This window comes from Caretta caretta, chromosome 1 (genome assembly GCF_965140235.1).
Source record: "Caretta caretta isolate rCarCar2 chromosome 1, rCarCar1.hap1, whole genome shotgun sequence".
Taxonomy (NCBI): Eukaryota; Metazoa; Chordata; order Testudines; family Cheloniidae; genus Caretta; species Caretta caretta.
In genome coordinates, this window is record NC_134206.1 from 100095973 (window position 1) to 100111200 (window position 15228).

Genomic DNA, 15228 nt, shown 5'->3' on the forward strand with positions numbered 1-15228 from the left:
CACTTTTTTTAAGTGTCCAATGAAGTCATTTTTTCTGGATATCTTTTCCTATTATTATTGTTTGCAGAGGCATTTATGTATAAACAGACATCTTCTAGAGCGATTGCCATTCAAAATTTTATTACACTGCAGTATTTGAGTTGTGGTATTTTTCCTACACCTGTTTAACTTTATTCGGAAATACTATAACTATTGTAGCAAAGTTGATTTTTTCTTATTCACACTCAGGCTCCTTTGCCACCTGATTCATTTAATGGTATCTAAACAGCTTTTGTGGTGATGAACTGTGATATCAGAAATGCTAGACTTCAGAAATAATAATATTTAGGTCTTATCTCACCTCAAAGAACTCTAGAAATATTATTCCCATTTTACAGATGGGGAAACTTGGGCACAGACAAGTGAAGTGACTTGCTCTAGGTCACCAAGCACATCAGTGCCAAAGCAGGAATGGAACTCAAATCTTCTGACTTCTCATTCCGTGTCCTATCGACCGAACCACTAGGCTTGGATTATTGCACCACTGAGTCAATCAAGGACTAGTTCTATTTTACACACAATTAATTAATGATTATGAGTATTTTGAAGATTAAAAAGCACTATGTAAGTCATGAGCATTACTATCAGCAGTACTTATCTGATAAGAAATACAAAATTGAGTTAGCTTACTTGAAGGCTTTCGCAGTGCTAGAAGGGAGTTGAAATATTTATGAGATAAGAAGGCACCAGCCTCAACATTCACTCCCTTTGTTCTAAAATATAGCACGATAAAAACTATGTAATGTATACTGTCAACAGAAAGAGGTTTTTTGCTGAAAAACATATTTTGAAGTTCAAAACCTTCTTTAAACCAGTTGGCACTACTGAAATCACTGTTCTCAGGAAGCAGAGGATTGGAAGGAAAATAATTAAAAAGGTTTCAGCCATTTTTGATTAGTTCCTGCTTTCTCTAACATTCTCAGAACCGGTCTACATACAGACTTACACCAAAGTAACTAAATATTTTTAATCTTTTCTTTTTTGGTTATTCAGGTGCAAGTGTGTGTGTGTGTGTACACGTATGTACACGGACTTTCTTATTTTGGAATAAAACTGTTCTAATCCCACTTTGCTTCAGTTGTAAGTTACACTGAAAGGGAACATTTATTTCAAAACAAGTGTCCACACAGACTTGCATGAAAGCAAATTTTGTTATTTTGGTGCAAGTTTGCGTGTAAACCAGTCCTCACCAATTATAATCCCCTCACCTCCAACACAAACCCATTCTCTCAATCAGAATTTCTCCTCCATGCATATGACAGACATTGGGAACACAAGACTGGTTAAAAACCAGCATCCAGTGCACTTATAGATTTCCCACTTTCAAACCTTTTTTAAAGTCTAAAATGACTATCCAATTAAACCTCTATTTTTACTTGATATAAACATTTAAAAGACTATTTCTAATGAAATAATCTTACAGAATAGAAAGAAATAGATTATTATCTGCTCACCTCATCTTTATCTGCTTCTTCATCAACTTCATATACATGAACTGGAAGTTTCTCTGATTTGGTCCCTTTGCTAAAGAAAGAAAACTTAATACTCAGATATTTTCTGATCACTTATATGATCATTCAGTAGCCAACCTTTTACAATTATTCTGAAAGGAAAATATAAATCTCACTATTAATAGGCATTAATATGTGTTCCTTGGTGGAACAGAATTCACCTAAGCCATTTTCCACAGTTGCATCTTCTGCCCAGGCTTCTTATTGGCTTGAGGAGAGCTGCCTTAGACTGAGTAAGTGCTCTCCTGCTGCTGCACCATAATTTTCCCTTCTATTCCCCTCTGGACTGGGAACAGGATTTAGGACAAGCAGTCAAATCCTTAACTTTGAGATACTGTATTTGCATTTAATTTCTGAACGTATGTTATACTGATTAATCATTGGGTTTTTAGTTTGGGTCAATCAAGAACCACATTTGAGTCTCCACAAGTTCCACTATGTTGTGTTGCAACTTTGAGGGCAGTCATAGTCTTTAGTGGGTGGAGGTAGAGTATATTTAGTCATTTGTTAGGGTCAGGACTGCAGGTGGGGAGGAGCATATTGTGACAGATATCACGCAGTACTTTTAGGGACCATATTGTATTAAGTTTATGAATGTTTATGTACCATTGTGGGCCAGGGACTGTATACAACTCAATAAGGGGAGGGTTACTACAGCTCCTCAGGTAAAATCAGTGGGGGGTGATTACTACAGTCCCCAAGATTGTGAAGAGCGCTAGGGAAGTACCAGTCCCCAGGGTGATTTGCATATACTGGTTTAAAGCAATGCCAGAGGAGAGGCAAGAGACAGAGTGAACTTCAGTTATAAAGACTGAGTTTAAACAGACTCAGATTTAGGCAGACTGGCTTTTGGGTGCATCACAATGAAGGGTCCGGGAGTAACTGCTGCCAAAAACTCCAGTCTGGAGAGAAAGGACACAGGTCCTTGCCCAGAGAGGGGTGAAGACTAAAGGCTTGAAACCTGAACAGCATTCCTAGAACAATGGGGGGGGGGGGTGTCAAAGGTGCAGTTACCCCCAAACTGGCACATATTTTCCAGAATAGTGAGATTCCATGTGTAACTGGGACTAAGACTGCTGGAGACTGCCTAAGTCTGTTTCAGTGACAGCTCGAACCCTCTCTGAGGCTGTAGAACAGTTTGGTCCAAACCACATGTCCAAGGTTTCGTGGGTCGCATGGTTTGTCTAGCTGGGCAGAAGTTTTGACCTGGGGATCTGCCAATCAGGAGAACAGAAGGATGGCCAGGCCAAGCAGCTACAGTCACCCTTTGCTGCCAAGATTCAATTCATTCTCATTTTTCATTTATTTATTTAATAAAAAAAGAATATAATGTTGTAGCCATTGCACCATAAATTATCCTGGGTTTGAGTTGCCTTTTGGGAATCCCCAAGGGAACCAGGCAAGAAACATTCACCAATTTTCATACAGAAGCATTTAATTTATTCATCCTTTTTAAATTATCTGTCATTTGACAATTCAGTTTGTTACAGTAAAAATAAAAGTCCTGAACACAGATTTAAAAGGTTGGAGGCCTTCAAACAGAAATTATTAATCAACATTAGAGATTAAAAAGACCAAATATTGTGAAGGTGATTATACTGATCACATTTAATTAACCTGAGATCAAGTATTTGGAAATGTAATTAAAACAACATCTCAAAAAAGACAATGCTAGAAGGAAAAGTTACGGGACGAGAACTAATAAAAGGCAGCAGAAAAGCTACCTAGGTACATGAAGGAGTGGCTGAAGCCATACGAGTAGGAAAAAAAACATGATGAATAAAGTGAATTTGCAGGACAAACGGGACCTAGAGTTGGGGAGGAGAAGGATAATTCAGATACAATATCATTTGTCCAAAGGCATTAATTTTCAAATTATTTCCTAAATTAAAAAAAGGACACAGAATTTCTAGCTCAATTCTGAATTAAGCTCTTTTCTTCTTAAAAAAATTACATAAAAAAAAGGTTAACCCTCGCATTTGCAAAGAAAACATTCAAGCCAATGTAGTACTTAGTGAAACACTTAGTAGACCCTTCTTACTAACAAATCAAAAAGCATCTGCTAGCAAACTGAATCCCTTTATTCACCACAACATGTTAACTCTAAGGTCTAAGAGCAAAATTTTAACTGTAAAAATATTCAGCAATTTCACTGATAATTTTAGAGGGAACATTCAGCTTACATGCTTTTGCCCTGTTTTCATCTGCAGCAATAAATAGTAGGACAGAATTGGGATAGGGAAAAGGTGGCAGTTGGTTGATGTCAAGGGTTGCAGAGGTAGAAGAACTAGCAGTTCAAGGCACACAAAATATAAAAATAAATAAAAATAAAACTTTCAAGCCACATCCACCGGTGCCCAAATATGAAAAGAAGGAAGATCCTTTCACCAATGCCAACAGTAACCCTTGGGTGACAAAAACCTGAATCACCTCCTGTATCTTCTCATTTGTTAAAAGCTTCCCTCTGAAAACTTCTGCAGCTTAGTTGTGGTGTTGTCAATACAAAAAAATTGTGTGACATGCTGAAAATATTGGGTCAGCAAAAAAAGTATGTAACAAAAGAAATACTGTACAAGTTGTATTATTCATTTTCATAGTTAATTCAATAAAAAAACCTCCATTTTCATCTACTTGGAGACATGTTTCTCAAATAATTCAGCACCGGATCACTTCAGAAAAGGAGATACTTGCTGCAGAATTTAGGTCCAGTAGTTGAAATATATATCTCACTAATGGCCTTGTCATAATTCTTCTTCTCCTCTTTACTTTCCTTACACTGCATTTCTTTTTCTGGCTTTTTATTCCTTTCATAGAATATCAGGGTTTGAAGGGACCTCAGAAGGTCATCTAGTACAACCCCCTGCTCAAAGCAGGACCTATCCCCAGTTTTTGCCCCAGATCCCTAAATGGCCCCCTCAAGGATTGAACTCACAACCCTGGGTTTAGCAGGCCAATGCTCAAACCACTGAGCTATAGCTGACATAGGCATATGACCTCATCAGTTACCTACTTTTAAATGGTTCAGGACCCGTGAGGCATGCAACATCTGTGAGCCTCTCCACAGGCAATTTCAGGAAGAGGACTGATCTCTTTACTTTAAACCTCCATCCTAGAAAATGTGTGTCCCCACCACAAAGATGGAAAGAGACAAAATCCTAGTTTCAGAAAAGCAATGCCTGTCTTTCATTAATACTCCTTTCCATGCAGACTCCAAACATCTTTTGTCTGTGTTTTTAAATGCTATGTATTCTTACAATGCTCTACAAACATAAAAAAATTGCATTCATTCTCTGTTAAGAGTGTGTGTGTGAGAGAGAGAGAGAGAGAGAGAGAGAGAGAGAGAGAGAGAGAAATATAAAGGTTCTGTGCCAAGCGTGTGAAAAGTTGTTGAAGCTGCCATCAATGCTGAAAAGAATGTATATTGGCACAGTATCGTAAAACAACTCACACCATATTTTAATGATCAGTTTTATGTTTACATTATCAGTAATCCAAGTTCTTCTTCTTCTTGTCCCACAATTGCCAAGGCAGCTTTATTATGATCATTTTCCAGATAACATTTCAACAGCTTTTTATATCTTCAAAAGGCTAAAAAAAATTAACCAATATGAATTCCACCCTGAAAACCTCAGGGTACAGTACAGAGTATTAACACTGGTAGGCTAGATCTGAGGTTCTATATTACATGAAATGACCTTTTTATGACCCATTCTGTCATAAAAATATGTATAAAGTTTTTCTGCAACTACAAAATCTGTAACAGTATCAGATAATTTACTCACTTTGGAAGCTGTCGAAACTCTCCTGAGTAGTCTTCATATTTATAATTAACAACATGCCAGTCTGAGTTGTAGGTTTTGATGCACTATTTCAATGGAAACAAATGCCATAATACATCAAATTAAGTAAGTTTAGCTCAAAGCATTCCTTAAATACATGTAACGGCTCTCTTACATTACAGTTGTTTGTGAACTATTATAGTTACCTGGAAAGCACTGCAAGTTCAAATGCATTATAAATGTTTATTCTGTGAATGTCACATTTTGTTTCTTTTGTTAAACATTAAATTTATCTTACCAGTATGGTGAATGTTCAGATTCAGAAGCTGAACAAACAAAAGTGTGTTTATGTCAAATGAACTAGTTGCTGGAAACAAATGCTAAAAGCATAAGGAACTTATAAATTCAGAAAATAATAGACTAGTCATCTGAAATAAAAACATCACCTCCAAGTTCCTGAGAAGCAAAGAAGCTAAATGTAGGTGGAAACAACATGATAAAACATCTTTAGTATATTTAGCCTAAAAATACAGATGTACTATCAAAATAGCAGGATCAACTCAGTACTTTCTATCCTGGAAGAACTAAAATCTATGTTATGATTGTAAGTACTCAATTTTATATTTTTAACCCAAACTAAAAGAATGTTTTGAATCTAAACTGCATGCTTGCAGCTGTTGAAAAGCAATTATGTCATTCTGTTCTGGACCAGATCACAGGAAGTATCATTTTACTCCACCCATGTTGCTGTAACTAACAGACAAATTTATCTTGGTTTTAGCAGAAGTAGCATAAAAAACATTCAAGTATCTTGCAAGAGACAGTATTATATAATACTTGAAGTTTTTAGACATCATATGAACACACACACACACACGCAAATGTACTCCATATTTCCAATGCAGTTGTATACATTGTTTGTAAAATACAAAGTCAACATTTACTAGGCAATAACTCTTTAAAGTGTGTTTAATTAGATGTTTCATTAAAATTCATGATTTAACTCATGCATACCAGCCCCCGCCACCAAATATACTCTACTGTGACATACTCCATACATAAGCCTCATTTGCAAAGAACAGAAGATATAAATAACTGACAGAACCAAAATATTCAGACCGTAGGGACAAAACACAAAGGTTTGAGAGGGCTTGTCTGTGCCCTGAACTTGTTCCTAAAACAGTATAATTACCACCAATTTTACTACGATATAAATACTTGAAAACTGGTCTTGCCAGCGGCGAATAAAGTTTCTTCTGGTCAATAGGTGGAAGTCGTCAGCAACAAAGTGAAATTAACCAGTCTCTGGTCAGCTCCATAGTTCCTTCCCAATGTTATTCTGAAGCAGCGACACTGACCGGAATCCTGCCAATTTCACTTTGCTGTGGATGGGAAAACTGTGAGGAGCTACACAGCGGTGAAACAGAAGGGAGGAAGGGAAAAGCCCCCAACAACCCAAAAGAGCCAAGAGAGGAGACAGGGTGAGAAGTTTCAGACTCCTATTAGCCATACCTGATACGAAAGATTGCTCCCATGTAAGATGCTAAGACATCACCCCTCATTTCCAGCAGCTAAGAGAGGGATCACAGAGTTTCTGCCTTTAAACCTATCTGGGGACCCCTGTCTTTTTTAAGAACTAGATGCCAATAAGCATTGGGTAAATTTTTTCAGCCCTATTGAAATTTAATCTGTGGAAGCAAGTAGACAACTTAACTAGTTACATGCGCGCGCACACACACACAAAAATATAAATGGTACCTCAGTTACAAACAAGGTTTGAGCTTCCTTTTCTGCGTTTTCAGGAACAGTAGAGCATATATATCGACCCTGACGTTTCAATAATGCTGTCTGTTAATGACAAAAAATAGACTGAGAACTTCAATCAAATAAAAGACAAGTAAAATGTAATGAAATCCAGTCCCTGTCGCTCTGAATTATATTGACAAAACGAATTGAAGCACAAAAGATAAAATTCCCTGAACAATAAAGCACCTTTTATACCAACATACCTAAAATGTGCTGAAGCACTGAAATTGCTAATAATGTTGATATTTAAAGTATTATCTCTGGGAATCTGACTTAGTACCCATTAAGATGAACGAGGCACTTAATGCCTTAGTCATTTTTGGGGGTTCTGCAAATGTAGATACACATTTACACAATTTTTTTTTGAGGATCTCTCAGTAACCATAACCAGACAGTATTTTTTTGTTTTTTTTTTTTAAATGAAAGCTTAGATTCTGGAGAACAAAAAAGCAGCATGTATCTCAAGCTGACCTCTGGTCTCAAATCCTGATTTTAATCCTGAAGTTGAATCCAACCAACCACAGCACCTCTTACCAAAAAAAGAAGAGCAAAGAATCCGTAGAGGAATAATATGACAGAGAGAACTGTCTTAAAACCTATAATGAAGAGAAATATTTGATTTTTTTTAAACATTAACATTAACTAACTAAATAAGTGTAAAGAATCAGAAGAGTAGCCGTGTTAGTCTGGATCTGTAAATAAGTGTGGCTAGGAAGTGACTGATACTGTAATTGTTTAATGTACAATATAATTTGCACCCTGAACATGGACTGCACTTCTTTTTGTGTTTGTGGTTTTACTAGATATGTTTGTTTTGGTTTTAAAAGAATAATATAAGCAAATGCAAAGCCCATTGAAACTGTCCCATTTATTTCTGTGGGCTTTGGATCAGTCCCACAGTTCCCAAAGAATAGTAGAGTATGAGACAGATTTGAGTGATTTTAAAGAGAGGTTAAATCTACTGTGTTAATGGTACAAATGGACTGATACAACAACTATTACAACCAAAATTTGGCCTTTACCAAAAAAAAGAGAAGGGTTTACAAAACTACCTAAAACACTTTCTATTTTGGGGATGGGTGGGGGGGGAATATATGTATTTTATACTCACATGAAACTACTGGACTCACATAACAATGGCCACACTGGGTCAGACCAATGGTCTACCTAGTCCAGTATTCTGTCTTCTGACAGTAGCTGATGTCAGATGTTTCAGAGGGCATTAACAGAACATGGCAATTATCAAGTGATCCATTCCCTGGCATCCAAATCCCAGCTTCTGGTACTCAGAGACTTAGCGACACCCAGAGTATGCGGTTGCATCCCTGACCATCTTGGATAATAGCCACTGATGGACGTATTCCCTATGAACTTACCTAATTTTTTTAAGCCTGTTATACTTTTGGCTTCACAACATCCCCTGGCAATGAGTTCCCGGGGTTGACTGGTATGATGAAGTATTCCTTATGTTGTTTAAAATCTGCTGCCTATTAATTTCATTGGGTGACCCCTGGTTCATGTGTTATGTGAAGGGGTAAACACTTCCTTTTTGACCTCCACACCATTCATGATTTTATAGACCTCCACTGTAACGCCCTCCTTTGTCATTTTGTTTCTAAGCTGACCAGTCCGAGTCTTAATTTCTCCTCATATGAAAGCTGTTCCATACCCTAAATGATTTTTGTTGCCTATGTACTTTTTCAAATTCTAATAAATTGTATATTGTTTTAGATACACCTCTACCCCGATATAACGCGGTCCTTGGGAGCCAAAAAAATCTTACCGCGTTATAGGTGAAACCACGTTATATTGAACTTGCTTTGGCCTCGAGCATTTCCATTAATAGTCAGCAAATCATTTTTGTTAGAACTAACACGGTGTATGCAGTAAATAAATCTGTTCTACAATAGTTAAATTGTATCTCCTTTAATTACAACAATAAGCTTTTATAAGCTTACTTAAAAGATGCAGCATATTAACAACACAGGTACTAAACACTGCTAAATGCAACCATGTGGGCTGGGTTTCATCATACATAAATCGTTTGGTCTGTATGTAATGCTTCGGAAAATGCAAAATTCACATAAAATATCAAAACGCTTTTAAATACACATCCTTACAAATTGTTGTAAAAAAGGATTTTGGTATTTTAGCAAATAGGAGCATGGGCCACTTTGTCACTTAGCCAACTATGTTATACGTAGATTGTTAAGTAATATGAACTGTTAACTATTAAATAGTTTGAAAACATTTTGGAGATGGGAGTTTTTACTTATAGAGAAGGTTAAAATGAAGCTAAAAAAGGTAAAGTAATCAGGTTTTAGAGACATTGATAAAATGGTAAATACCTTTTTTTGGTGTACAAGATGCTTTCTTATTTAAGATGCACCCCTTAAAATTTTTCTAATTTAAAAAAAAAACAAAAACTTGTTATCCTTTGTTACTTCATGCTAATGCGAGCCTTCTTCTTTGCCAGGTCAATTATGGATTTTAACTGCAGTATTTGCAGACTATCCACATCCTGGCTTTTTAGCCACTTAAGACCAATCTCTAACCCTACAACCGCATCAGAAGCTTTGGGCGGTGGCTCCAAGGGTTCTTCATCACTATCCTCAGGGTTAGACACATTTTCTGAGGCACCAAGTGGTTGAGGGACAACATTATGAATTATATCTATATCTCTAAGTCGTTCATAGGTTGGACACATAGCATCCACCTCCATCCACTCTTGAACATCAGCTATCCCACTTTGAGCCATAAGTTCCCTGTAAACTCATTCTGCCCCTATGGCCTCTTCTTCCGTAAAAGCTTCAAAGTTGTTCTCATCTTTGTCTTCTTCCTCATCTTGGTTGTCGTTGCTTTCAGTGACAAAAGCACTTTTGAGACCACGATACCAACATTTCTCTGTCACTGATGGAGTGATTCCTAGCCAGGCTGTCTTGCCTAAGTCAAATACATCCAACAAATTCAATTTCTTGATTACATCTGTTATGCTACTGTTGTCCTCAACAATTTTCTTTACTAAGGCTTTACGATAGTTCATTTTAAATGTGGCTATAATGCCTTAACCAAGGGGCTGTACTTTGGACATTGTGTTCTTAGGAAGGTAGCTCACCTTTATCTTCCCGTCTTTGCTCGTTAAGGACTCAACTGAGGGGTTGGCGGACGGTACAGTTGTCAAGTGGGAGCAATGCCTTTGGCTCCAGGTTTTGTCTGCACAGGTGGCTCCGGACAGCTGGTACAAAATATTTATTAAACCATTCCTCGAAAATATCCGAGGTCATCCAGGCATTTTTTGAATGGAGATGAATGAAAGCAAATCCATGTTCTTATGGTGGAAAGCCCTAGGTGACCTGGATTTGCCTATGCACAGAGGTTTAACTTTATGTGAACCAGTTTTATTCACGCAGAAAAGTATTGTTACTCTCTCTTTTACCACCTTAAAACCTTCAGCCTTTTGTTCTTCGGTCCTAGAAGCAAGTGTTCTATCCGGCAGCATACGGTAAAGTAAGCCAGTTTCATCAGTGTTACAGATTTGCTCCGGAGCATAGCCACCCTCGATGATGATCCCTTGTAACTCTAGCGGGTATTCATCGCAAGCTTTTATATCTGCGGAGCACGTCTCTCCTGAAATTGTGACTTGCCAAATGCCATGATGCTTTTTAAAAGGATTAAGCCATCCACTGTTAGCTTTAAATGCGTTACCTTGATGTGCAGAAGCATCCTCGCCCGAGTGTCTAAAAATCGAGATCTTTCTTCAATTTCTCCTCTTGCTTCCTTATAAAGTCACCGGAAATTGGTGTGCCATCAGAGTGTTCTTGGGTAAACCACGTAAATGCTGCTCTATCTAGTTGGTTATTCTGGGCAGTTTTTAGGCGCTTCCTTTCCAGGTCTTCTCACTTTCATCCAGTTCAATGAGCATGGATCGTAATTTTTCCTCATCTTTGATCCACCCTCTTAATGTTGATTCCCCTACTCCTAGTTCTTTTGAGACCTTTGCTTGGCTCATTCCTCATTTCAGTCTGTCCGAAGCTTCCAGTTTTTCTTTGACTGTCCATGCCTTTTGTTTCCGTGGCTGTGAACTACTTGCCATCACGTCAATGGTATTTTAATATTAATGCTAACAATTTTTTTTAATTGTTTAGAAAATGTCAATGCAGAATTACAATGTTTCCAAAATACAACCAGTGAGACAACTTAAGCTTAGTCTACACTGCACACAATTTAGAAACAAGATTAAAATAGGCGAGAGAGAGGAGAACGCCTAATGGGACCATGGGCAGGCAACATACGTTTACCCCGCCTTCTCATTGTTGCACATTCGTTCCACCACTTTGATATATGCACATTTGTACAGACAATGTACTGCATGTATGTAATTTGCTGCAAGCCACATTTTAAGAGCTGAGGCGCCGACCACGGATGGTTTTGTAACAACTTTAAACTGGCAAGGCGGCAGCAGGTTAGTCAACGACAAAGTTAGACTGAACTCTCCTTTTTGATCAATTAGTCATGGTTATAAATACAAAGGCCGTTTAATTATAACGGCCATTGAAAATTAGCTACCACCTCGCACACGGTTTTGTTGTCCACAAAACAAACTTAAACTTTCAATGGTTTTAAACTATCAACGGATTTAAACTGTCAATATTATAACTTTAATTAAGACTTGCAGACAAGACTGTTTTTTATGCAATGAAGATCGGAGTGAAAGTTTAAAAATGTTGTAAATGCGGTCAGCTTTGTGTTTTGACTTTCGATCCAAGGCAGGCTTGTAAAAACATACATACTGAATATGTACACGGTAATCATTAAATGTATAAAACAGGATTAAACAGAATAAAAGTACTGTATGTTGTAGACGAGACAGAAAACCATTTTTGCTTTACCGCGTTGTATCCGAATTCCTGTTATATCGGATCGCATTATACCAGGGTAGAGGTGTTTCGGGGATATGATATGATGTATAAGCTCCACACTGGGGAACAAAGGGTTAAACAGGAAACTCTGGGCCCAAAAGGCCCCACCAAGCCGCACCTGCTGGATATGTGCACAATGGAAGCAAAGCTCAAAAGGCAGCGGCCCAGATCAGTCATCACAGACAGAGCAAGGGAGCAGTCCTACGCTGTTAGCTCCTGCAGACAGGCTGCAGGAGCTCCACTCTGCCTGGAGCTGACCCCACTTTGGCAGACAGATGCCAAAGGCCCCCATAGAGACCGGAAGAGTAGGCTGAAACTGATGGGGAAGAGCCTCCAGATATCTACCAAAGAGAACCCCCACACTTGGTGAATCCATAAGACGACTCTGTTGTAACTTTGGAGGGGAAGAGGCTGTGATAGGAAATGACCCAGGGAGCAGGTTTGGCAGGTGTCCACCTCAGGCTGAATATCTAACTGCCAGGCACAGGATCCTGGGTCAGAAACCAGTAGAGCATGGTGGATCTGGGTTCCCCTACCACCAGCCCCACAGACTCTCATCACTGGGTGGCGCTGCTGGGCACAGACACTGAACCCCTCAACAGGTGACCAGAACTGCATGCAGTATTCAAGCTGTGGGAATACCATGGATTTACATAGTGCCATTATGATATTTTCTGTCTTATCCCTTTCCTAATGGTTCCTAACATTACTAGTTTTTTTGTCTGCCACTGCACATTGAGATGTTTTCAGAGAACTATCTACGATGACTCCAAGATCTTTCTTGAGTAGTAACAGCAAATTTAGATCCCATCATTTTGTCGGTATCGTTGGAATTATATTTCTCAGGGTGTATCATTTTGCACTGACCAACACTGAACTTCATCTGCTATTTTCTTGTCCAGTCACCCAGTTTTGGAAAATCCTTTTGTAATTCTTTACAGTCAGTTTTGGACTTAACTATCCTGAGTAATATTGTATCATCTGAAAACTGCCATCTTGCTGTTAGCCTCTTTTTCCAAATCATTTATATGTTGAACAACATTGGTCCCACTACAGATCTTCGGGGGACCCCACTATTCATCTCTTTCCACTGTAAAAACTGACCATTTATTCCTACCCTTTGTTTCCCATCTTTTAACCAGTTACTGATGCATCAGAGGACCTTCCCTTTTATCCCATGACTCTTTTCTTTGTTTAGGAGTCTTTGGTGAGGGACCTTGTCCAAGGCTTCCTGGAAGTCCGAGTATATTATATGCTTTAGATCACCCTTGTCCACGTTTGTTGACACCCTCAAAGAAGTCTAACAGATTGGTGAGGTATGATTTCCCTTTACAAAAACCATGAGGAGTCTTGCCCAACATATCGTGTTCATCTTTATCTGATCATTCTGTTCTTTACTATAGTTTCAACCAATTTGCCTGATACTGAAGTTCAATTAACCAGCCTAAAATTGCCAGCATTGTCTCTGGAACCTCTTTTAAAAATTGGCTTTACATTAGCTATCCTCCAGCCATTTGGTACAGAGGCTGATTTAAGCAATAGTTTACATACCACAGTTAGTAGAGTTCTTCGGAATATTCTCAATATATGGTATTAGTGACTTCTTACTCTTCAATTTATCAATTTGTTCCAAAACCTCCTCTACTAATACCTCTATCTGTCACCTTAATCCTCAGATCTGTCACCTTAAAAAGAATGTCTCAGGTGTGGGAATCTCCCTCACATCCTCTGCAGTGAAGACGACACAAAGAATTAATTCACTGCCTTCAAACAGTAAATACTATCAAGGAAATTAAAAGTATACAAAAAGAAAAGGAGTACTTGTGGCACCTTAGAGACTAACCAATTTATTTGAGCATAAGCTTTCGTGAGCTACAGCTCACTTCATCGGATGCATACTGTGGAAAGTGTGGAAGATCTTTTTATACACACAAAGCATGAAAAAATACCTCCTCCCACCCCACTCTCCTGCATTATATGCCGTCATGTGCCAGCAATGCCCCTCTGCCATGTACATTGGTCAAACTGGACAGTCTCTACGTAAAAGAATAAATGGACACAAATCAGATGTCAAGAATTATAACATTCATAAACCAGTCGGAGAACACTTCAATCTCTCTGGTCACGCGATTACAGACATGAAAGTTGCTATATTAAAACAAAAAAACTTCAAATCCAGACTCCAGCGAGAAACTGTTGAATTGGAATTCATTTGCAAATTGGATACAATTAACTTAGGCTTGAATAGAGACTGGGAGTGGCTAAGTCATTATGTAAGGTAACCTATTTCCCCTTGTTTTTTCCTACCCCCCTCCCCCAGATGTTCTTGTTAAACCCTGGATTTGTGCTGGAAATGGCCCAACTTGATTATCATACATTGTAAGGAGAGCGATCACTTTAGATAAGCTATTACCAGCAGGAGAGTGGGGTGGGAGGAGGTATTTTTTCATGCTTTGTGTGTATAAAAAGATCTTCTACACTTTCCACAGTATGCATCCGATGAAGTGAGCTGTAGCTCACTAGGCTAACTAGGTGGGATAAGTAAGGACAGAAGGAATTGTCTATGGCACCGAAGACTAGGGCAAGTTTAAGTGTCATGGCATGGGAAAGGGTCAAACTCATGAAAGGATTTTAAAAAATGGATTGTGGAAGGCCACACGCAGCCAGACGCATGGAAATTTTAGCTGTGACTTTCTGCACCAGAGAGATGTGGTTTCCAGGGAGACCAAAGAGGAAGCTGCAGTGAACACCACAAGATAATCAGGATACAGAAAAGTTTAATGTCCTGCATATACCTTAAGGCTAAAAGGGACCAATATGATAATCTATTTTGACCTCCTGCATGGCACAGCCTTTACAATTTCACCTAGTAATTCTTGCAAAGGGAATCATTCTTCCCTACTGCATAAATGAATATCAAACACAGTAACTTGTAGCTCCACTAGTGCATCTCTTTTAGAAAGATATCCAAAACTCAATACAAAAAGTCCAGTGATTATTAATTTACCACTTCTCTTGGTAAGTAGTTCCAATAGTTGATCAAATTAATTGTTAAAAGTACGATCTTCCTTCCAATTTAACTAACTTACAGACCATTATCACATCATTTGTTAGCCTTCTCTTTGATAAACTAAGGCGATTGAGCTCATTAAGTTTCACCATAAGACTTTTTTC

The 15228-nt window shown here is 38.3% G+C and overlaps 1 protein-coding gene across 17 annotated transcripts in view; it reads right to left on the bottom strand.

Annotated features, from left to right (window-relative positions):
• The window catches only part of DOCK9 (dedicator of cytokinesis 9), a 331662-nt gene that overhangs the window by 205016 nt on the left and 111418 nt on the right, over positions 1-15228 (bottom strand). For all 17 annotated transcript variants that reach the window (XM_075129522.1, XM_048854041.2, XM_048854093.2 and 14 more), the window contains 3 exons: positions 7088-7177; positions 5333-5415; positions 1494-1563 (listed from right to left, as the gene is read on the bottom strand). In XM_075129522.1, coding sequence (XP_074985623.1) covers positions 1494-1563; positions 5333-5415; positions 7088-7177 — 243 coding nt within the window. The remainder of the gene's footprint in view (positions 1-1493; positions 1564-5332; positions 5416-7087; positions 7178-15228) is intronic.